The sequence below is a fragment of the Coptis chinensis genome, chromosome 1, assembly GCF_015680905.1.
Source record: "Coptis chinensis isolate HL-2020 chromosome 1, ASM1568090v1, whole genome shotgun sequence".
Classification (NCBI taxonomy): domain Eukaryota; kingdom Viridiplantae; phylum Streptophyta; class Magnoliopsida; order Ranunculales; family Ranunculaceae; genus Coptis; species Coptis chinensis.
This window is the reverse complement of record NC_141456.1, coordinates 76603443-76628930: the sequence shown is the minus strand read 5'-3', so window position 1 is coordinate 76628930 and position 25488 is coordinate 76603443. Positions and strand designations below refer to the sequence as shown.

General features: G+C 35.8%; 1 protein-coding gene and 1 long non-coding RNA gene across 2 annotated transcripts; both read left to right on the top strand.

Moving 5' to 3' along the window:
• The first annotated feature begins 939 nt into the window (after positions 1 to 939).
• Positions 940 to 2483, top strand: LOC147525231 (uncharacterized). The gene is made up of 3 exons (XR_015197862.1): positions 940 to 998; positions 1126 to 1198; positions 1732 to 2483. It is a non-coding gene; the product is annotated as an uncharacterized LOC147525231 (long non-coding RNA).
• Positions 2484 to 15191: 12708 nt separating this feature from the next.
• On the top strand, positions 15192 to 18764 carry LOC147525230 (transcription factor bHLH91-like). Its single transcript, XM_086564723.1, has 3 exons — positions 15192 to 16800; positions 17768 to 18187; positions 18304 to 18764. Exons 1-3 carry the CDS (start codon positions 15934 to 15936, stop codon positions 18400 to 18402), a joined length of 1386 nt encoding a protein of 461 aa, XP_086420849.1. The 5' UTR covers positions 15192 to 15933; the 3' UTR covers positions 18403 to 18764.
• The last annotated feature ends 6724 nt before the right edge of the window (positions 18765 to 25488 follow it).

Here is a 25488-nt window from a genome sequence, read left to right as displayed (position 1 = left end):
TTGCTTAAGAAACTACCCCTATTCATTATGACAAGAACTTCTTTATGGTGGTGTAGAAGTCCTTTGAAAAAGGCACGAACTAATGTGTCTTTCGCTAGGTTATGATGTGGACACTCTATAAGGAGATCGGTGAAACGATTCCAAGCCTCTGAAAATGATTCATGAGGATTTTGTCGAAAGAAATGAATCTTGGAAAGCATCTCATCCGTCTTTAGGGGTGGGTAAAAATGTTCCATAAATAGCTGAACAAGTTTAGCCCACGAGTCCACAGAATTAGGTGCTTGGGCAGTTAACCAAGACGCCGCCTTATCGGCTAAGGTGAAAGGGAATACCCTTAGTTTAATTTGTTCCGCACCAACCGTTGGATGGTGGAATGTTGTTATGACTTGTTCAATCCTACGCATGTGTTGATAAGGTTTTTCATGGTCTAAACCATGAAAAACGGGTAACAAATTAAAAATATTTGGGGGGATTCGAAAATCCCCCACTGGGTCTGCTAGAACGATGCAAGATTTGGGGCTATCGCTCAAGGCTTTGTAGAAGTCAGAGAGAGGAGTCTCTCCTTCTTCAGGCATTATATCAGGTGGTGTGTGTGAAATAGTAGCTAGAGGTGTAGTGGGTGGTATACTAGATAGACTTGTTTGTTGACGTTGTTGTGTAATTACGTTCGGTGTTTTTGTTCGACCACTACACCATTTGGGTGATTTTGCAACATTTGGGATTTCTTATTTGTAACACATATTGATCCGTTAGGTAATTTGTCACACTTTTTATCCGTTAGCAATGTTTCTAACCGTTAGTAAGTATCAGTCCAAATACTTATTATATTTTGTAACATTTATTGGATATTTAGTAACGCTTACGAATGTGTGACAAAGTTAAAAATCAAAATAAAAATCACACCGAATAAAAAAAAAAAAAAACATATGCCCTCAAAAAGAAAAATAGAAATGAGTTGTTGCGCTGACGCCGCTGCTGCTGCTAGGGTTTTGATTTTGGTTAGTCGTCCTCTCTCCCTCCTTTTGTTCTTTCTCTTCTCATGTGTTACAAGTTTTCTGCTGGAGATTGTGAGATTTGATTGAATTAGGCTTGAATGCTGATAGAATATTGGTTATTCAAATCTAGATCGATGGAAATCACAAAGCTTTGAATAGATCCATAAGATTTTCGATTCTCAAAAGAGTTCAATTTGCTCAAGGTAACAACTTTATATACCCGATTTATTGAAATTGGGTTTTTAGCTTATGGGGTAGGTTACACTTCGAATTATCAGATCAAAGAAGTATCTTTTATGGTTATCATTGTTTGATTTGAAAACAAATTTAGATTTGTGTTTGAAAGATAATCAGCTTCTTTCAGCATACTGTATCCTTAGATATGCGTGATCTTTGTTGGTTTGTGGTGATGATGGAAGTTCAAATATTAAGACATTATAGATTCAGTATTTTAGAGAACATGCATTATATATTCTTTTGATTCTGATTCATATGTGAAGTCTAAGCTGATTTTTTTTTTTTTAAAAAAATTGTTGGTTCTTGAAGAATGGTCATCGAGCAACTTTTTAGTTTTTTGGTAAAATTTGTTACAAATTCGTTTCAGTTTTATGCTTTATATCATATGATGTGCATTATAGGCTCTGAGGAAACTGCTCTCTTTGCAGTTTTGATAATAAGTTGCTGCCATTGTTTTCTCCATTTGTCCATTTTTTAAGCACATTCTTCTTTAACGCAGAAGGGCCACTGTATATGTATATGCACAAAAAAACTTGGTATAGAGCAAGTTCCCTGGCTGAGTAGACTCAATGGCTCAAGGTACTCCCTTCAAGGCAAAATGTTGATTATGAATCTTAGGGGAGAGGTGAATAAGGATACCAAATATGTTCTTTGTGTACTGACTCGAGGAATCTATCATCTTTTCTTGGTTTGTTTGGTTGCTCGAGCTTTTTGTTTTCAGCGACTCAGCTGCTTGACCTTTGGTGTACATGTTCTGATTTGAGATTAAGATTTGTTGGCCTATTCTGGTAAGGGTGGGCCAAAGTCGCAACTTAAAATTATGAGATTGGTATTTGGAAGATTTTGCTTTTATACTACGTGCTGGTCCGGTGGCTTGATAGAAATAGACTAATAGAGCAATATTTTAAGGATGTCTCGAACACAATTAATGATATTTTCAAAGCATTTCTTGCTGGTGGACATTGAATGGCGTTGAGTAGAGGACTTTTTTATTAGAGGATCTTGTAGTTGATTGGAGACAATGAGACACAGTAAGAGGTCTCCAAGATTAAGGGTGTTGTAGAGTGGGGTTGGTTGCATCCCCTCTTGCCCCCGCCTTTTTTTTCCAGAAAGGAAATCACCAGATAAGTGGTGTAAGGGGACCAACCTAGTGTCATAGGCATATAGATGTTATGGGGATGGGCAATGATACGTATGTCATAATCCAACATGGATAGAGGTGTCAGACACAGTTTATTGTGGAAAATAGGATTTAAGACCCAGAAGTCATTTCTTCTCACCGATTCTCGGCGCGATTATATGTATCGTAAGCTTTTAAGGTTATTATGTGTTTAAAATTTTAGTTAACTGCGTGGATTTTGAGTTTTGTCCTTGACTCTATCTAGATGTGGAAGATGGTCACACGCTGCATTTGGTTGTTAGACAACCCATTCCTCCATCATCGAGAGCTCACCGATAATCCGGGTTTTTCTATGTTAAAGCTTATTAGTCTGCTTGATCCAAATTCAACAAATGTTCTTGCTGTGAATCTGTAATTTCAATTAGAAAGTTAATAATTTTTTCCCCTTGAATAGTTCTTACTACTATTACTATTACTATTAATAATATTGTTATTTTTAGTACTATTTAGGGATCCAGTCAGAAACAAACATGTCCAAAATCTTGATTTCCATTCAGAACCTAGTTCATATGTATGTACTAGCAGTTGGCCATACATGTCCCTTTGAATTTATTCGTAGAGCAAGATTTAAGATATTTTGGCACACCATGTATAATCCATGTGCCTTTGCTACTTGTTTTCAAAGTAGGCTGATTGCCTTTTTAAAGTTTGGTATTCATTGTTATCCTTTTTTGAATATTCTAAATAGTGTTTCCAAACATTTATTCCAAAATTTGGGTTAAGAACGATAATGGCTTTCTCTACAACAATGTGTATGCTACATCTATCCGCAACACGCTTGTTTTGTTTTTAGCTTCTTTTTCTCTGCTTTGCCCTTCACTAATTGCTTTTCACATGTTATGCCCCTTATATAAGGAAATTCACTTTCTAAGCCGCTTTAAGGGTGCACCCAAAATACATGATACAACTTTCCCTAGTATATTTCTTTTTCCAAAACTTGGTATTATAAAAATAATTTTACGCCATATTGTGTTTTTCAACTTTCAAGATGCAAAGAGTTGCTTTGGATGGGCATATCTCTGTCTAGCTTTATTTTTGTTTTTCTTGGGGTGTGGTCCAAGCAACTTTTGATTAGATCAATATAATCAGTCTTAATCTTATCCTATGAAAAAAAAAAAAAGTCCCTATAGCTCCCGTTTGCAACAGGTATCACACTCAACCCTAGACAAGTGTCGTTTGTTAACTTGTTATATGTGGTCAACAATTGTGCCTTTCATTATGGTATCTTTGCTTGGAGGGGTTGTGGTGGGTAGGGGTCACCTTGGCCTGCCATCTTGGCATTAATTTCATTTCTTTAATATATCAATATATGAGATTTTTCAGTTAAAAGAAAGGCCAACAACTGAATGGTTAAGACACTATGGCAACCGAAAGGCTTCTTTACCTTTTACAACTTCTAACTTTAAGACACTATGGAATTCACAAAGAAGTGATTTTTCTTTGGAAGTGTTGGGCAAAATGGAGGCACCCATATAGCTCATAGAGTATTACTTGGATGCTTTAACATAGCTGATCAAGGAGATGGAGGTATTCCGGATCTCAATAGGGTGAGCATCTGTTTTAATGGATGAATGTTAATTTATTATTTACTATTTGTTTTAATTTGTGCATTTCAGTAGGATCTTTGATTTTGCTAAAACCTTTAAGGTTTTGACTTGTATATTCCACCTAATTTCATATTACTATTGTTCCTTCTTTTTTCTTTGAATATATATAAGTAGATAATGTCTTCGACAATTCCAAGCAAGAATTGGATGAAAGAACCGACTTCATCTCCCATACATACCTTTAAAGGCGTTATATCATTCATTCGGCATGACCAAAGTGAGGCACCGGATGAAAGATGCAAAGATGAGACCTAAGAACGAGGTAAACCGTTACTCATTAATTCTCTTACAAATGTTTTTATTGCTTGCTAAAGTGTTTGTCTGAATTACCTAGGTCCACGAAAACTAGTAGAATTCAATGATGATAGACAACCTATTGGAGAAAATAAAACAAAGATTTCATATAGTTAGCAATAAATTAGAAACTTGCTGGAAACTTTTAAAACTTTAAATTTTTAATTAATGATCTTGTTTTGATCTCTTGGTTGGATGAAAAATGTATGCTATTTGATGGAATTTAGTAATTACTTTGTTAGCACCACTGTTGGTTCTCTTTGAAGAGATTGTTCTTGTTGAATTGTAGTTCTCAAATCTGTTTTTAAGTGTAGATATACTTGTGATTGGTGATGCCACGTGTATTTATTTTTGTGGGGTGTTGTCTGCCCCTTGTATTTGACTGTAGGTTTAACTTCAATCTGAATTGTGGATGCAAGAGAATGCAATAGAACAAATTTAGATCTCTTCAAATACTAATTGAAAAACTACCTGTTATGATATATTTTCTACAGAGGATCAAATTCTATGATATATTTCTTTTATGATATATTTCTCGTTTCTTCTTCTCGTTCTCTTGGAGGAAACCATTAGATCTCTTCTGCTAGCATTTGTAATAAAGATTTTCTGTTTATAAAGTATACTTGTTATTGGTGAGTATAACTTATTTGAGTTGGTACATTTAGATCCGATTTAGATCCGCTTTCATGAATCTAGTAAAAAGCTACTATTTGGATCCGATTTATTTAAAAGAGATATTTGGATCCGCTTATTGAAATCTTATTATTGAGTTATTTGTTTAATAAAAGATACTGATTATTCTTGGGCTTTATTTGATGAACCAGTATAATGGCATCACATATTGGATACCCTCGTATGGGGAGAAAGAGAGAGCTCAAGTTTGCTTTGGAATCATTCTGGGATGGAAAGAGCGTCGAGGATTTAAAAGGTTTCTCGCGATCTTCTTGATCGTCCATCCGAAACAGATGTCCAAATCGCGGGATCAAGTATATCCCCGCAACACCTTCTCGCACTATGACCCGTGTACTTGACACGACAAAGATTGCTTGGAGCTGCTCCTTCCAGGTACAATTGGACTGGTGGTGAGATTGGCTTTGACACTTACTTCTCCATGGCTAGAGGAAATGCCTCTGAACCTGCTATGGAAATGACCAAGTGGTTTGACACCAACTAGTAAGTACCGATTCTTTTCACCTATTTCATTACTTTCATTTCTAAATGTTATTTGACATGCTTTGTTATTGGTGCAGCCATTTCATCGTTCCCGAGTTGGGACCCGACACCAAGTTCACTTATGCTTCTCACAAGGCAGTAACTGAGTACAAGGAGGCCAAGGCGGTATGTTCATTGGGGCTTTTCTACGGTTTGTCTTAACTTGCTTTTACTTGTTTCCATTTGTCTATGAAGATTCATATCATTTGTGATCTTTCAATTATTTTGGGCTTTGTTATATATAATTGAAATGGTTATAACACCTAACACCATATTAGAAGAGCTCATTGTGCTGTTATATTCTATTATTTAGTTTACTTCACTTTATTTATGTTTTTTTGTGTTACTTTTAATTTGTAAGACTTAGAATTCTATATCGCGTATAATAGAAAGTCTTGAGAATTGAAAAAGAAGTAATGCACTTGAGGCTTACTTCGCATTACGCTTTATGTCATGGGCTAGTCAAACGCCTCGTGGTATCATCATTGTACGGAAAATAAACCCGCATTTACCCCCGCTTGTTCTCATGCTTGTGCGGTAAAAGTTGCTTTGAAGGGTTCTCACCATCGTGGGGCTACAAATGTGAGTGTGAGGTTGGATGCTCAACAGAAGAAGTTAAACCTTCCCATCCTTCCAACAACCACTATTGGGTCTTTCCCTCAGACCGCAGATCTTAGAAGAGTACGTCGTGAATACAATGCCAAGAAGTGAGTGTGGAACAACATTTTTGTAAGAATTGTTTATTGATTTGTTGTGACAAACTTAAATTTATGGTTTGACCGTCTCTACTTTTTTAGGATCTTGGTTGGATGAAAAATGTATACTATTTGATGGAATTTAGTAATTACTTTGTTAGCATCACTGTTGGTTCACTTTGAAGAGATTATTTTGGTTGAATTGTAGAGCCAGAGAAACCAATTTTTTTTTTATACAATGAAAATTTGTTAGTAACGGATACAGAACCGTTAGCAACAGAAAATCAAAGTGACGCTTATATCCGTTACTAACAGATGATAAACAAATTTGATAACCGTTACTAATAAATTCTAACGGTTACATATCCGTCACTAAAATTAATTTCAGTGACACTTTATAACCGTTAGTAAATTTTGTAACGGATAATAAGTGTTATAAATATCCGTTACTAATATTAGTCACGCTTTTGTGTCAACGCAAGATAACCGTTACTAATATTTTTAGTAACGGATGCATATCCGTTACAAATTGATTGTTATGGTGTAGTGGACCAGACCTTAATCTCATACAAGGCTAAGACCAAACTTAGCTAAACACGTCAACACTCCAAACAATTCTGATATACTAGTATAAACTTCTAACAGGAGATGTGAGGTGTGGAAGAAAGGAATACCTGATTGCGTCCTTGCTTCGCTTATGAATAGCGTCTTGTTTACGCGTGTTCAGTGTATATAACAAGTTAGAACACTGAAAAACTTGAAAAATCGACGTTCGAATCAAACCTATGGAAATCCGGCAAAATTCAGCTCAGGGCACGAGTCGCGCTCACTTTGGGGGCGGGTCGCGCTCAGCTTAAACTTCGAGTTACAGTGTTTGAGCGCGGGTCGCTTCGGTTTTGGTCTGGTCGGTTAAAAATAAGAACGATGAGCGCAGCGGTCGCGGCTCTCCTGCAGCGCCCGCGGTTTTTTTTTTTATTTTGTTCGAGGAAGTTTAATGCTGAAAAAGACAACCACAGTTAGAATCGAACAAGGGTGGGTGGGTGAAATGGGACTTTAAGAAGAGTACTTATACTACGAAAACAATGCGAAAGTGAAACTAAGATGGCAGCGGCGCCATTTGATAAACGTAAAAAGAAAAGTTTTACTAATGAATAAAGCGATGAAACTCTAAACGTAAGTAAAACTAAACGATAATTTACGTGCCTAATTTTTATCAAAGATTTCTACTCTCAATCCTATTGAGATATAGTGGAGTAGATGATTCGTTCCACTCCTACTTCTTCCGCATGGTAATGTTCTCTACGTATAAATAATCTTAACTAAAGTCTAATGAGAGATTTACGAAATGATAACTAGACTACGATGCAACTACCCACAAGATGCAACTAGTCTACTATTTGAACAACTATGGGAATGCTACGTCGATTCTATGATAAGGAGTTAGAGGGAGATTAATTCCACCTTAACTCGACTTAATCCTACTAATAAAGAATCGTCATAATCCGAATTGAACTGCTTCGCAGAACAATCTAGTTACTCCTAATCCCTAATTACACATGGCATTTCTACCAATTCATAACTAGCATGTGAACGATTACACCCATTCTCATGGTGAACTAATCATTTCTAGAGTGGAAAGGAAATTACGACGACTCTATGATAATCGGAATCAAGATTTCATCAAGGCTTCTCAACCCCCTCAAATGGAGGTTTAGCCGAGAATCATCACGCTATCATTCCCAATGGAATTCGAACAAGACATGATATAAAGATTTGAACTTTACTTGTTTAAACTCAATTCAAAACTACTCATGCAATAATTGAATTAAACTAATAATGACAATTAAGTAAATCTAAGGATTTAAGCTAATAAATAAATGAAAATGAAACTAGATTATCAAGAACACTATTTTATTAATCTAATGAATAATAAAACAATGATTCAAATACTAAATTAATAATCTACTTTGTTCTAAAGTAATTAATTAAACATGAAACTAGATTTAAAACAAGATATGAAAAACTAATTAATTAACTAATTGAAATTCTAAAACTAAGTTCTAAAACTAATTAATGGAGGCTAACTAATCTAGGTCTAACTATCTACCATTAACAAAGAGTCAAGCTCTTGTTTTTATACTTTCAGATCCAAAAATCGTGCATGGGCTTGGAGCCATGTTTTGGGCCAGAAAATCAGGCCCAAAACCCAATTCTTTCAGTCCAAAAAGGCCTCTTCAGCTGCAGTTGGCTTCAATAGACTTTTCATCCACTTTTGCTCCTCTGATTGGGTCAAGGCTTAGACCATTGGAAAGCTCTTTCTGAGCCGGTCGTTTTGACATAAGGTAGGCCCAATTCCGAGGTCTGAGTCCAAATATACGGCCTTCTAAGTTCTCACGACTTTGTGTGTTGTTTTACTCGCGTCGACTTTTTTTCAACTTTTGACCGGGCTTTAAAAAGGCTTTGTCTTCTTGAATCTTGGCCTTTAATCACATAACTCCTTAGCAACCGACCTTTGCTCCTTTATCTCGCTAAAGTGGCACATTTCTGCACATAATGGACTTTGAAGCCTGAAATACATAAAAACACGTAATCAGTATTAACTTTTAATTATTACTCACATAATTGGTCTAAAAGTATGATGGTTAAAGGGTTAAAACTACAGTTTTGGGCTCTTATCAGTAGGCAATCAAAATGTTTCAAGAGTTTCAGGTGTCTTGCTAGGTGTTCAGGCCAGTGGGTTACTTATAAAATGATGAAGTTTCAATCAAAATTTTGTAGCAATTACAACCATCATAACCTGCATTCTACAATGTAATAAAATTACTGAAAATTTCATAACTAGAAACTACGTTACTTTGATACCCAAGAAAAGATTTATAGTAATGCATGACTCAAACTAATAGTGTAATGCCTTGAACAAACGAAAATATTAAAATCCCACAGATAACATAACATAGAAAGAACCTGAATTTGAATTAAAATCCTAAAACTAACAGTATCTACACAAAACCCAAATGAAAGAATCTGAATTTTTAAGTTGAGTCTTCATAACTTATAAAATCACTAAGCTCATAAACAGGGATGATGAAGCTGAAAAAAATTGAAAACTGAACTATTCTGATAAGACAAAACAACTAACATCACTCTCTTTAAGCATTTACCTTTAAGACTCAAAATGCCAAATGAATCTCCTTTATGGATTACACACAAAAAATTTTGTTTTCGCTTTCTCAGAAATTACAGCACATCAGCTTTATAGCACAAAAATTATAGAAAAGTTAAACAAATATTCATGTTTCTGTCTGCAATGTTTCGTCCAATCGGTTATAAAGTTTTGGAGTGGAGGTGTTGATAGATTTTGGAGAGAGTTAGAATAACTAGAGAGAAAGAGAGAGGAGAGAGATCGGTGAAATTGGAGAGCAAATTCTATTTTTCACTTCGGTCAAATTTTATTTCCGAAAATACCCTCCCATTTTTCATCATTTAGAACTCGCGATTGCTTCAGTCAAGTTTTTGTCACATTCGTTTGATTGCACCAGATGAAAGGCTGGGATTCACTGTGCTTATAATGTGGCTACAGTGCCTGTGGCTCTATCCCTCTCTCTATATATATATATATATATATATATATATATATATATTTTTTTTTTTATTATTATTATTTTTTTAATTTTTTTAGAAATGAACCAATCTATCATCTCTTAACACCACCACGCTCGAGGATAATTGATTGTCCAAACCATGTATCATCAAACTAATCTAATCATCTCTCAACTTGAACCTCGAGGAATATCAACGGTTGAAAACACGAATCATCAACCTAATCAAAATCATCTCAAAATACAAAGCTTGAGGAATATCGACAATGGGAAACAAGTATCGCCCAACTAATCTAATCGTCTTGAAAATGAATATCGAGGAATAATGACTGTTCAGAAAATTAATCAACAAACAAAACATTATGTGTTGGTTTACAATATCCAAACACTTGACTGTTTGTCTTTGTCGTCGACTATCTTGTTGCTACCATTGATGAATCATGGTCGTAGCACCCACAAGAAGGATTGCTCATTGCTCTCTATTGACAAGTCCCAAAGCTATCTCCACCAATTGGGATTCACGAAATTGAGGCTATGCTACCAAAACTAATATAGACGATCAGAAGCAGGAGCTTGTGTGTTGAGCCAAGAAATGCAATTCGACCAGTTCTTGTGTCTCTAAGCTACTGCAAGAAGATGGGCTGAATTTATGGAATGGGCTGATTGGGAAGATCGTAACTGCAAGTTCTTTACTAAGTAATTCTAACGCCAATTTGTCAACAGACTCAAAGGATCGAGTTCACAATCAAATCCATATGAAGCTTTTGTTTGGTTAGTCATGTCCGCATCCAACTGGAAAAATACCTCTGAGTTTTGAGTCTCGATCAGTGGAAGGTTTTCGAGTTTGGGGGGTGCAAGCTCTCGTATTGGTGCCTCCAATTCAGATTCTAGCTTAGTCACATTAAAATTAACATATGTGAAATATAATAATATATTATGAACAAACCAATTTTTTCTTTTCCATTTTTTTTTTTTTTTTTTTTTTAATTGAGTGAGATGAATAACCAACATTTACTGTTTTAGTAATTTCTTTGACTGTTGATATTCATCGAGATTCGAGTTGTTATTAGTTGTTAGATCAGATTGACTATGTGTGTTTTTGGCCATTGATTGTCCTCGAGTATGGTGTTGAGTGATGATGAATTGTTCATTAAAAAAAAATTTACGGTCAACATACGATCAAATCTAGTCAAATACGTTGACTAACAGCTTGAGACAGACTTGTTGGCAAAGTGTGACTAAAATCAAAATTTTAAACTTTGTGTGACTAAACTCAAAACCGTGCTAATATAATGTGACATACTACAAAAAGACCCAATTTTCAATTTAATTGGAATATGAGTTCAAGGGAATTCCTATTAGTACATGGAGTGCCTATTAGTGTAGTGAGGTAGCAACATACTCAAACTGAACTATTTTTGCACACAAGTAGGGATATTATTAATAATAATTAAAGAATGTAACATCGAGAGTACATGCCAGGTTAAACTTAAGACTATAGACAACCTAATCAAATTTATAGTAGGTCCGGTGATGACATTTTATACTAGTGATGAATAGGGGTTTGCTTGTGCTCCAAATTGTTTCTTCTATAATCATAGTAGCTCTTTTCTTTGCAACCGCATCAAAATTGGCCTCTTGCAATGTATGTGAGATGCACCAGTGATCGAGTTTTTGAGTTGCCCTCTTCTATCTTGCTGTTAAGGTTCTATGGAGCCTTTCCTTAAACGAGAAAACTGCCGACATCAAGGAAGTAGTGAAATAGATTGGATAAAAGGGAGGGAAAAGAAAACACACGATTCCCTTGCCTCCTTAGAAACCTTCAAGTTTATAGCCTCCAAATAAGGCTTTCAACATAATTAACTACTTCCTAAGAAATGTACGTGATTTAGTATTTCGTTCATTCGTTGTGCTTCTTAACACCTAGATAGTTTAACAATTTTTCATTAAGTTTTTCTAATCATTGAGCTAAGTATTCCATTCTTATATGAAATTTCTCATCCTAAATTTGCACCCATACCCATATAGTTGATTGTATACTATATTATCCACTGTCATTTTCTATAGTTAGATTAATTTAGATATATTAATGGCTATCATATAAAGCTGCCACGTGGTGATGTATTATTCTTCCTTACAGACGTTACACTGTTACATCCACATGGCTGGTTTATTCAGTGGCAGATTGGCTTCCGCTTTTTAAGGCTTCGAAGTTGATTCTTGATTTTGTGGGCCACTAATCCGCTAAAGCTGATTGTGGTGATTCCATGGGAATTCCTCTTGTCCTTACTCTACAAGCTCTCCTTTCACCAAAATTGATAGTTTGAGACCTGCACACTCTACCAAAAAAAATTTCATGGGGTTTGTAGATTTGGTTAATTTCTTAATAATAATGCAGTCTGCAGGATCGGATACCCTTTTTTGAATTTTATTTTTTTATTTCCTGCAGCTTTTAAGGCTTGATACTTTTTACACAATAAAGAAATCTTGATGGTGCAGCCAAAAAATAAGAAATGTTGTTGCTCTAGAAAAGGCATGTAATAACCAGTCAAACAAACACTCTTTTAGGACCAGAAAAGGTACGTAGCCGACAACCATATGCACGGATCCGGAAGAACTGCTCTGCAACTGCCACTGCCCACTGCAAACTGTTACGGTGATCCCAGGGAATATTTGTTATTTTCCATTTCAATGCATTTTTGTCCAAACTTACCCCGCACTTGTTTGGTCTAAATTAGGAAAATCAGAAACAAAATCCACATGCAATAAAATAAATTAAAATAATCACAATAATAAAAATACCGTAAGGCACCAAATCACCATTACATAAAGAGACGTAAAATACAAGGAGCAGTTAATGTTCCCAGATCAGAGCACTCATGTAGTCATCTTTGGGCTGACTGGGAGCACTCGTCTAGCCATCTGGATCTGATCAGTGTGAGCCATCTCTGTAATTTAACATCAGTGCGTTGCGTGCTATCCTTCTTCCTATAAGTAGGTTGCTTAAACAATCTTGTGTATACGTTATACGTGAGTACTTGATATACGTCTGTGGGTATTCTTGGCTCTACAACTTAAGAGTGCTGAGAAATCCGACTCAATGGTGAAAGCTTAAAATCAATCTCATCCGCCACATTGAGAGATTTGCTCCAAAAAACCAATTTACGTGCAGGCATTCAGCTTTGATTTCTTAAACAAAACACATTACGTTCAAGTTTTGTCTAAATATGTTATATTACAATACGTTCCTTGTTTTCCGAAAATGGTCAAACAATTTCGTACACTACGAAAACAAGTATCTTGATTCAATTCCATACGGTCTTCATTGATTCAATTCCAAGATATTCCAAGATAATGGGTATATGGTCTTCAATTCATAGTTCATACACACATCAACATACATTGTACACGCACAGCGAGACATGGAATGGGCTAATCCAGTGACACGAATTACACCAAATACAACTTTTTGTTCATCAGATTTAAATTTATGTAAATGTGCTAAAGAGCCATCTATGTAGAAATATTGGTTATTCATTGCTAAAATGTTGTTGCTAGCTTCTCTAAATTTGTACGCATGGTTCAGCTTCTCTAAAGGATTTTGTCATGTATAAAGAGCAAATGCATGGTTCAGATGGCTATTGTGACAATTGTATTAACCAGATGGCTATCAAGTCTATTGGGTCATAAATTGGATTCCTCGGTTGCGTGGGTGCCAATTGCACTCCATAATCTATCATTGCATGAGTCATTCGGCTAATTTGTTTATAGTTAATATGTTGATAACCTTGAGTCCTTGACATTCATACAAAAATAAGATACTCCATATGTAAAGTAGGAGAGGAGGGTGAAAGGCATGATTTGCATTTCCCAACTTCCTCAAGGGAGAATAACTGCAAGAAAGCATGAAAATAGAAAGATCATGGACACCTACTTGGTTAAAACCATGTGAATTTAATTATCTTATTTTGACTAGCTTCTAGATAGAAAAAATAAATTATTGTTGCACAAGACATTAATAATAGCAGATCGAATAACTTATTCCATTGTCAAATTATATTTTATTTCATGGGGTAGTAGTGTAGTAGTATACAAATTAATGGAGTAATGGTTTATATGTCCACAAACTCGTAAGATTTGGGTTATAGAAACATTTAAAATGGAATGAATAGTCAACATACAACACGCAAACTTGGTGAAGAAATGCAATAACGTTTTTCGAATATTTGGGTGGAAATGCCTAATATCTTGTTTCACTACATACCAGCAGACCTTTTCAACTCAATTGTGCAAAAAACAGTTAGTTCAGTGCATCCAACTAAATTCATCACAAACTCTTGATGAAGGGAGTTAACAAACATCTCTTGTCAAGTATACATATATACAGTATACAGTAATACAGTTAACAAACATCTCTATTGTCAAAATATAGATAAATATGCATACAATGTAGTAATTTAGTTTCGAACATCATATAGAGTACTACTCCATAGCTCTAATGGATCTGGATTACCATTAATTACAGTACTTTATAAGTTCAGATGTGCCGTGGGTGCTCCTTGGGAGGACATCAATATTTTTCAGTTAGTTCCCTACTTACCTATTTTATCATGCGTCTACGTACAATTCGTGAAAGCTAAATAATTTGAAAACAAAAGTAAGAAAAGAAAAATATGAAAAATGAAAAGCAAAAAATGAAGAAGTTGTCAATTAGGTTGGTTCAGGTGACCAGTTTGCGCAAGAACGGAAATATGTATGAATCCATCCAAACTAAATTACCAAAAGACACATTTGATAATCAAAAACAAAAATTGCATTGCTCCAAGTAATGCTCAAAAATGTTCACGACTTAAATTGGTAGACCTTGACTTGACCATGTCAAATCTCCTTTTGTGGGGGCACATATCATTTCCTTTAGTATAGCTACAAAAACTGAAATAAGTAATCATGCCATTTCCCATTTTCATGGAAGTGAAACACAAGTTGACGTTACGGTTTGACACTTTGACCCCTCTATTTGCAACCAATTTCTACTGAACAATGTGCTTTGGCAAGTGTAATGATGAAGAGATCCTAACAACATTCCTAAATGAAGTATATTATATATGTTGGAAAATACATTAGCATGTCTTTCTATTTCCAAACACCCAATTACTAACAGTCTTTAAGCTAGGTTGTCCCTCAGGCCTCAAACCCACTATATTGCTCAAGGCAGCAAATTTTAAGGCAACAATACAAGGTCTCTGTTTGTCATTTTTGTTGTCGTTGTAGCAGTTGTCCCTCTTGCAATAGATTAACGTTTGCTGTTTAATTTGTTGTAAGTTAACAAAATGAAAGTTAATCAATTAAAGCCCCATATATTTCTTCAGACATGTACATGAAAAAGAAGATATTTCAGGAAACAAATGCAAATAAAACAGTATATATAGTAGGTGTTGCTTAGAAGCAATGTACAATGATGAAGAGAAAGAAAAGAGGATATATAGTAGTAGTAGTACGTATATCACGCGCAGTATCAGATATACGGAGATTATACATTGTGGGAGGGGGGGACCAAAGACGGGGAATCTCAGTAACAACTTCCCAGCTAGGCAATAGAGATTATGGCTACAATTCTTTTTCTTTCTTACTTTCACTCTCCTTATATATATACTCTTTTCACCCAACAAACTCCTCTCTCTCTCTCATAGAAGAAACTGCTTTTGGACTTGTTACAAATCTCATGAAATATCATTTTGGGTTCTCTTGATTTTTCCTATTTTTGGACAGTAAGTGTATACCTCTGAAACCTCTCTTGCTTTTGTTGGCTATTCTTCTTACAGGAGCTTATCATCTTCCTTGCTACTACATGTGCGTTCTTCTTCTTCTTTTGGTCTGAACATCAAGTATACTGGCCAACTTGTTTGTTTGGTTCACTTAATGATTTTTGTCTTTGCTTTTATATATATACATTGATTGGACTACTTGTTGTTTCTATGTATGTATGTTTGTTTGTTTTTTCTTATAAGATGATATTGGAATGATGAGTTTGATAATAACACTTGTGTGTTTTTGCTTACTGATGTAGACCAAGACTCATAATTCAAAGAAAGAGACAGGAGTTCCATCAACATCATGTATGATGAGGGTTGTTATTATGATACTCACGATCCAAATCCTTTTGGTGAAGGAGGAGATGTAGCTGGTGCTAATAGTTCAGGGTTAACACCACTTATGTCTGCAATTAGCACAGGTAATAGTAACAACAGCTTGGAAGAGAACCTGAGGCTTGCGTCTTTCTCCCTCGAAGAACTCTCGAACCACCACCACAATACCGAAGCCGCTGCTGGTATGAACTTCGAGGAAATGAACACCCACTTGATGCAAGATGTACTCCATGACCCCGACCACATTTCGGGCATGGATATGGACCAAAAGGGTTGGAGTACTGGTCTACATGATATGCAAGGTATTAATTCCCAACAAGCACAACAGTTTCATCACCTTAACCATGATGCTGCTGGGCAGCAAATTGAACTGCAACCCAATCCCTTCAACGCTTCATATGCCCCAACACCTACACCGGACCTTTTGAACCTCTTACACTTGCCAAGGTGTTCTGTTGCCTCGATGCTTCCTGATTCGAACATTCATCTATACGATCAATCACTTCACTTGAATCAGCTTCCTCCACAGCAAACACCTATCTTTAAGGAGCTGTTCCACTCCTTGCCACATAACTATGGTCTACCTTGCTCGAGAGGTGGCCCTTCTTTTTTTGGTGGGATGGATGAGAGAGAAGCAGGAAATGGTAGTGTGTATCAAGATGGAGAGGGTAGGCAGTTATTTGACAATTCCGTGTTGGACTTTAGCAACATGAGTGGTTTGGGGAAGAGATCAGAAGGAAAAGGAACCAACCACTTTGCTACTGAGAGGCAAAGGAGAGAGCAGTTGAATGATAAGTACAAGTCATTGAGGTTACTGGTTCCACACCCTAGTAAGGTAATCAATGTCATTCCTCTTTTGCAATTTTTATCTTAATTTAAATCACTAGCTTGTTCAAAAGCTCATGTGCATATTGTACTAGTCCCGTCTCAACATGTATGCTTGGGTGTTTTAGTTTCTTATTTCTTTCTTTTTCTGTTGATGAAACACTTTAATGCCTCAATCAAACGGCCAAGCTAGCTACCAATCTTTTCCATGTCTCGTTGTTGATTACTGTTTCATTACTTCAAAATTATGCTTCTTGGAGTAGGACAATTATTCAGGGCCGGACAGTTCTTGTTTTCTCTATCAAAGCAGATACACACATCAACAGAAACCCCACATCTAAGGTCAATTTGGGTGCCTTACGAATCAGAAGATATATGCATATGCTTGGGGGTGTTTAGTGGCCTTCTTTCTTTATTGTGTGAAACAGTTTTATTCATCAATTCAAACAACCTATGTAGCCACCTGCCCACCAGTTTTATCCAGTATATTTTTGCATCTCTCTTTCTTTCACCCCAGAAACTCCATGCATCTGTTCACCGGCCACCAATTTCCTGTCAAAGCTTAGGAAACTGGGTCTTGTCTCTCACTTTTAACACACAGACACTTACTAGCTAGGTACATTCTGTCTTTGGTGATTATAGTTTTAATTCCTGAAATTTATGCTACTATGATGGGATAGGACAAGTACGTATTCAGGCCAGTTTTTTTTTTTTTTGCTCTCTTAAAACACACAAAGACACATTCACAGAAATTTACAAATCTATGGTATGTTATTAGTTATTACTCACAATTGCCTACTTGGGAGCACTAGAAATATTTCGTTTGTTGCAAACGTGAAATGTGGTTACTCACTTAGCACGTAACTGTTTATACAAGTAACTTTCTTATTGTCTTGGTCAGGTCTCATATGCATATTGTGAATTATCCTAAATAACTAATTTCCTTTTTTTTTGTTCCTTCTTGAAAATCCATTTAGTCCGACAGAGCTTCTGTTGTTGGAGATGCGATTGAATATATCAAAGAGCTGCTAAGAACAGTTGAGGAGCTAAAGATGCTAGTGGACAAGAAGAGATATGGAAGAGAGAGAAAAAAGCTCAAGACCGAAGATGATGCAGCAGGCGACATGGAGAGCTCGTCGATAAAGCCTATCAGTACCCTTGCTGACCGTGAGCAGTCCAATGGAGCAAAACGGACTACATGGCTCCAAAGGAAATCCAAAGACACTGAGGTTGATGTCCGTATCATAGACGATGAGGTTACAATAAAGCTCATACAGAGAAAGAAGATAAATTGCTTGCTGTCTGTATCAAAGATACTTGACGAGCTTCAGTTAGATCTCCTTCATGTCTCTGGTGGTATTATCGGCGACTTTTATAGCTTCTTGTTCAACTCCAAGGTATTTGAAAATTTCTCATTAGTCCTCAAACCTTTTTATTTTTGTCAGAGTGTGTTAAATTTTGTTGGTTTGAGTTTAATCCTTGTATGATAATCTGGCTTTCGTTTGTGTTGCAGATATATGAAAATTCTTCTATCTATGCAAGTGCAATAGCCGAAAAGCTAATTGAATCAGTTGATAAAAGTTACGCAGCTTTTCACCCTGGCAACTTTTAGGGTTTGAGGAAGGTCAGTTTTGAAGAATGAGTTTTAATTGTCTCAACTCCAAAGAAGTTAAGGATAGAGGAAGTAAGGATAATGCACCTGTTTTGGTTGTGATGAGTCAAATGGGGAACGTACTTTGATCAGTAAGACTGCCGATAAAAAGATTAAGGAGGCCGGTAGTGCTTTTGGTCTTATTGCTGCAGTCTCTCGATCTGTGCGGGGATTGGAACTGATTCTCTTATCTAGAAGTTGGTTTTTTGCTTGTTGTTTAGGATATTTGAATCATTTGCTTACAGACTTTCAGGCTTTATATATATTTGTCTAAGATATTCGAATGGGTGGTAAACTGCATTTCATTTATTTGAACTTCAGTAGAAGTACATACAGCTGTTAAATCATTATAAACTAAGCTAGAAAGGCTAGCTGGCCGGAGATCGAAGACACCATATAGTAGTGTGTCCTAATTCCTTAATACATGTGGTTTAGAACATCAGGTAGATGATCACGCACTATCACTGGGTTCACCCACCAATTACCATTTTTTGCTTGATCAGATGCGAATTTTGGGAAACCATCTGCTACAAAATTTCCTTCTCGGTAAATACAACTAAGGTGGTAGGTATTATTCATCATACGTAACAGAGAGCGGATATCATGAATCAAATGATTGAATTCCCATGGAATTTCGTTCAATTCACAGGCTTTGTTATGGAATGCTAGACATACTGAGAATCTGTCTCAAAAATGACATAAGCCAAGCCTAATTGAACGTACAGCATGCAATTTGGAAGATTTAACTGCAAGGCCATGGCCTCAGCCATAACCAAGAAATGAGGCTCTGCCCCTTGGTTATTTGGTTCTAACTTGGTTGAGTATACACTCCCTCCCATCGACCCATATCACATAACCTCCATATTATTTAGGTCTCCTTAAATAACCTTTATGTTTTCTTAAAAAAAGATAAAATTTGGTCTGTTTTTATTTCCCATTTTATATTATTTCCTTTTTTACCCTTTTGGGATTGAAAATTTCCCGACTATATGTAAATGTATTTTTATATAGTCATATATATATGTAAAAGATCGTGGCCTCTTAAATTCATTCGGGACTTTTTCTGACGCATAATACCCTTGATGAATAATAAAATCAGATGCCTAGCTATTTATTAATGAGGACTACTTTGTCTTTTTATGTGTTTATAAATTTTCAGTACCGATATTGTCCTTAAATAAAACAATTGTTTAACACCTTTAAATAGGGCCAATCAGTCTTTTCATGTGGGAGTATATTAGAAAACCAAATCCACGCCATTCTCATTTGTACGCATTACTATTAATGTCATTTAATTAGCAATAATTGCGTTATTTAATAAGAGGTTAATAAATGGAAAAGTTTAATTAGAGAATAAGAACTGATTCTTTTCTATTCTCTCCCACATCTTGGAACTAGCACAGAAGCCTAAAACCGATGCTTACCCCTTCTTCGTCTCACATAAAATCTCTTAGAAGACCTCTCCCATCTCAAAAAAATAAAGGGGGTCAACAACACGGCTAATCGAGCATAGAAGCAGAGAAAAAGATGGGCGACTAAAAGGCCGATATTGTAAGAGTACCCGAACAAGAAAAACTGAAGCAATTGATTGCTCAACAAAGCTCGACAAAGAGGTTGTTGAGGAGCAGTGAAGGTGGGGGTGAGTTTGTTTTTTTTGGTGAGTCTTAATATGTGTCCATTAATTTCTTATTATTGTTTAAGTTTCTCAATACGTTATGAAGACATACTGTTATATCTTCCCCTTCGCTAGCATAACTATGATTAGTCATTATGGAATTTCCGGGTGTTGTTTTTTCCCTTAAATCCATTGCCCATCAGTATTGTGAAATGTCATTTGATGGATATTACCTATTTTATATAATTTGTTTACGTGATTTTACAATTTTCTCTAAATATATGCCTCTGAATTGCAGAGGTTAAACCTGGGGAGCCAGTTCTGGATTGGCCTACTAGAAAAAGAGTGGCTCTAGGCACAACTCATGGATTAGAGTACCTTCATGAACATTGCAATCCAAAGATATTATTCATTGTGATCACCAATTGAAAAATATTTGTGTGGATATTAATTACAATTTATTTGCAGGTTCTCTGTGTGATGCTACTGCAAAATGCTGGGTTGAAATCAAAAGACATTTCCACTTGTGCACTGGCAATTGACTTACTTGGAACTGTTGTTGTGCGGTTGAAACATGTTGTTGTCCTTTGCAAACAAGATAGATTTTGAACTTTGCAACATTTGATTAGTCGAGATACTGCTGAGCACAATTACCCAGAGGACATGTGCACAGTTTGTCTTGATGCAAGGGGTGGCAAAATTTGATATATTTGCCATGGTTGTCAGAGAGCTTTCCATACAGATTGTATGGAAGTTGCAGGGCATGATGTTCCTACACGTGGTTCATTTTGCCAGTTTTGCCTCTGTAAGAAGCAGCTGATTGTTCTGCAATCATACTACAGAGTTGCAACAAGCTGATGGGGGAAAGAATCACATCGTAGCAGACAACAATTCCAAAGCTTCAGAATCTGTTACTAAAGTCAAAGTTGTTCAACAAATGTTTCTAAATTACTTGCCGGATGCTACATCTATTGATGATGCACATCTTTTTGTTCGCTGGTCCGTAAAATATTGGAACATATTTTTGATAAGGTTTTGTGTCTGTCTCTATTGATGCTTCTGACTTACGTGTTGGTTTTATCTTTTGTCGGTGGTACAAAGATGACACAACTTGGAGATAACGGAGGTGGAGATATATAGGTAACCTCCGATTCCTTAGTTATTTATTTGCATCAATCTATTTCATTTTCAATGATTGTTGGTTCAATTGATTTATTTTTTGAAGTTGTGCTTTTCTTTTTATAATGGGATTCATGGTGGTACCTTGAATCAAGTAGGATGATTAGTCCCTTCTTGACTATTAGGACGTACTAATACCAAGTCCTAAACTGATTTTGCTTCATGTTATTTGATTATGATATGGTACTTTATGGATTTTTCTGTTAAGTCTTTAGCTGTGAGTGATGTTTTGGCTTCCTCAATTATTATGTTAAATATGATAAGCTCTTCAAATATGTACTATGTATCATTGCGAACTTGATTACAGCCTTTAAGTCCAACAGGATGCAACTTATTAATGAATCAATTTTCAACTAATCATAGTTTATAATTGATTATCCATTCTTTGGTCTATGGTACTATTTGTATTTATTGAGGCAAACCAAGAGGCATATAGTTATTGTGCTTGTGACCTCTGACTTAGCGTTTCTTACAATAAGACTCTTGGATAAAAGAAAACATCGCATGAACCTGGATGAGGTAGTTTGACTAGAAAAAACATAAGTTCGTCGTACGTTAGTGAAGAACGAATGAACTTAGAGTCTCTTCGAGAATTACGCAAACCTGTGGCAGTGGATACTTCTTCAGTTTTACCACTTACAATGGAAACGAGGTATGTTGGAGTTACTAATTTGCTTTGACTTTCTATTATAGCTTTGGATAAGTAGATGATATGTATTTCCTTTTAGAAGCACATGACATTAGGTGAACATGAATTCTAACTATTTCTTTCACACTTTAGCATTCATTTGACTGCTTTACAAATACAGTTTTAGACTTTTAGTAGTATTAGTAGTAACGATATTGTTTTAAGATTCCATTATCATACTATCCAAGTACATATAATATTGATTGAGCACTGGATTTCTTCATGACTACCCTGAATTTGACATGCGTAGTTTTTTCGAAGCATGCGACTGTTATATTACTAAGCTTGGAAAAGGGAAACATTCCAGCAAACATTGTTAAACATTTGTGTCAAAAGATTATAATCATTAAAACCTTTGGTCAAGCGTTTAAAGTAGTCAAAGCCGTGCTATTGAAGAATTTGTTATCAAGTATTAAAATGAGGTACCTGAACTCCTTAAATTTGACCGGAGCAGAATGTGTACTGAAAATTTTGAGGTTAGCTTAATGATGCGTCGAATACTATTAAATTATAGAATGCTTACTTCAAATTATAAGGGAAGCTATCTTTTCATAGCGCACTCTCTGGGGAATGCTATCTATCTGTCGAATTTTTACTATTTTCATAAAAAAATAGTAAATAGTAAAGGTGTCACAGGTCATGTACTCATCCACTAGATGGACGAAAAACAACTTCACCAAAACTAGTATTGTGTATTGGCAAGGTGACCTTTTGGATTATACTTACAGTTTGTTATGCTTTTTATATTTTATTTATGTTGTTAAATTATGTAAGAATGCATCCATTCCTTCTAATTGTTTCAGAAAAAAAGATGAGCAATTTAAGGGACGAGAGAAACACACTGTTTTTTATCCGATTCATTGAAGCAACATGTGAGGTATCTTCTAACTTTTTTTTTAATCTTCTTTTTACATATATTTATGATTTGTAGGAAATTATTCATGATCTATGTTACAAAGCAACATTATGATCAATCGTCTCTAGGAAGCCTTCATAACCAATGTTTGAGCAATCGCTATTAGTATTTAGTGAAAACACGGGTTATTTCATAACCGATTTTTAAGCAATTGGTATTAGTATTTAGTGAAAACACAGGTCATTCTTTCAAAATTATGCTCTCTGTCTTGATGGATTGTGAGAACTTAACACTTACGGCTGTGGCAATAAAAGTACCAACATTACATCTCATGTCCCACTTCTTAATACTATTTTCTTTTTCCATGACATTTAAGTAATCTGTCTCATGTGATAACCTTATTTTGAACTGCTAAATAGGTTAGGAAGATTGTTGCGACTGATGCAGCTACACTTCTAATCTTCAGTTTGCAGGTGAGGGTGATATCCGAGTTGGTACTTTCTCAAACACTAATGCACAAAGGTTTAGCTTCTCCTTGAATTGTAAGTGCTTTTGAATTAGTATTTATTTTAAAGTTTGGTTAATGAGGCTTTCTTTTGATACCACCTATTGCTATGTTAGCATTAACCCTTATATGTGGTAATGCAATAGCCCCAAAGGCTTCTGCCATCCTTATGTATAAGATATGCATTATAGGATTTGTTGTGTAGGATATGAATGTGATTTATAACTAGGTTTCAAGGGGTATGGTCTCCAATGATGTCCCATTGGGAATTCTCTTCCCCTTCTCGAAATTAGTCATTTAATTGGAATGTGAAATAATTTGTTACAAACTCCACATCTTGATAAGCAAAATAACCCTAAGACATTCATGAGGCTGGGGAGCTAGAATGCCTCGAATATGATATTTATTTATTTTTAAAATAGGATTTTGGTTTTTGCCAGCATAGTCCTGTTTTACTCTAATTAACTTTATAAATCTTTTGTCTATTCAAAAAATTAGTTTGCAAAAGAGGTGGTCTTCCTTGCTACTTAAAACCAAATTTTAAGGTCTTGGTTCTCTATTATGACTTCGACTAATAGGTTTGTGGAAACTCATTCTCAGGTGTTATTATTAGTTAATATTAGACTGGATTTGAGTGCATTGCATGCTCTTTAAGTCGACTAACTACTGTATGAATTCTCTAAACTTGGAGGGTTTACTCTTAATGAATTCTCTAAAGATCCCACTGTTGTATTTGAGACTGCCACAAAAGAAAGAAGGTATTTTATTGTCGTACATAGCCTATTTCAATTTACATAAGCCAACTTAACATCCCCTTTCATTTTCCTCTAACTACCAGTATGGCGTTTCAGTATACCGTCTGGAAATTTAAAAACTTCTCTTTCACCTACAACACCATTTATTTTAAAATACTATCCTAGCATATATGGGTTTTTTTTTTTTTTTTTTTTGATGTAACAGTAAACCTTTTATTAAACAAAACGTGATTTACATATACCCAAGACATCATAAAGGACTTGCATATTTACAACCATTGGCGCCTGATGCCACCATATAGACGAAAATGGCGGAAGGAAAGACAAGTCTCGAACAGGCCCAGTTGAAAAGTGTACATTTGATTGCCGTAACAATCGATAGTTCTTTACTTGAGCCGCCGCATATGAGGCTAGCGCGTTTGCAGCCCCATTTGCTTCATGATAAACCCAGCTGAAGTGCACTTCTTGGAAGTTACTCAGCACTATCTTAATCTGAGTAACAATTCTATCTAATAACCAATGACAGTTCAAGTTATCCTCCATTAAAACCTTAAACAGCGATTGAAAATCTGTTTCTACCTCAACCTTCATATATCCAGCTGCTGTCACAATTTGAAGTCCGTATAATAGAGCAACAAATTCCGCTTCATTGTTGGTTGCGAAAAAAATTGGAATCGAAGCTCCCATTATGAAATGACCTGCTGAATCCCTGAGAATACATCCTCCCCCTGCATATCCTAGATTCCCAATAGAAGCCCCATCTGTATTTAGTTTAACCAGGCCTTCTTTGGGTGGGAACCATTTAATATAAACCAACATTTTTTCCCTATGCGTCTGGCGGGCCATGACTTCCATAACCATCTGTATGTGTTTCAAGACTCTGCTAATGTATCGAGATGGATGTGGACGCTTACCTTGAAACCTTGTTTCATTTCTCGCGGTCCAAATAATCCACAAGACCCCAACAAAGTAGCAGCACTGCACTTCACCATTTTGCATTGTCCTTATATATTGTAATAAGCACAATAACTGCTCCTTAAAACTGCCAATATTCATATTCCTCCGATCAACAAGGCCGCTCAAATTTGTTCCACATCAAATAGCTCTAGAAAAGGAACACTCAAAGAAAACATGAGTTTGTGTTTCAGGAAATCTCTCACACATGGTGCATTCTGGATAAACATGAAAATGATGAGATGCCAAAATATCTGCTGTTGGGACGACACCTTGCAAGCATTGCCATACGAAAAATCTTTGTTTGAAAGAGACTTTCATCTTCCAAACATGTTTGTAAACATTGTTATCTCGAACCAAAGTATCTGTTGCTGTAACCAACTGAATGCAACCATTATAAGCAGACTTCACCGAGTATTCTCCATTGTCCTCCCATTTCCAGATCAAAGTATCCTCCTCATTTGGTGTAATAGGTATCGAAACAATTCTCTCCAC

What these genes read in the sequence shown, in the direction of transcription:
- LOC147525230 (XM_086564723.1), top strand. Translation starts at nt 15,934, where the DNA reads ATGTATGATGAGGGTTGTTATTATGATACTCACGATCCAAATCCTTTT. An exon ending in TGGTTCCACACCCTAGTAAG is followed by an intron (nt 16,801 to 17,767) that starts GTAATCAATGTC and finishes AAATCCATTTAG; the next exon opens with TCCGACAGAGCTTCTGTTGT. An exon ending in GCTTCTTGTTCAACTCCAAG is followed by an intron (nt 18,188 to 18,303) that starts GTATTTGAAAAT and finishes TTTGTGTTGCAG; the next exon opens with ATATATGAAAATTCTTCTAT.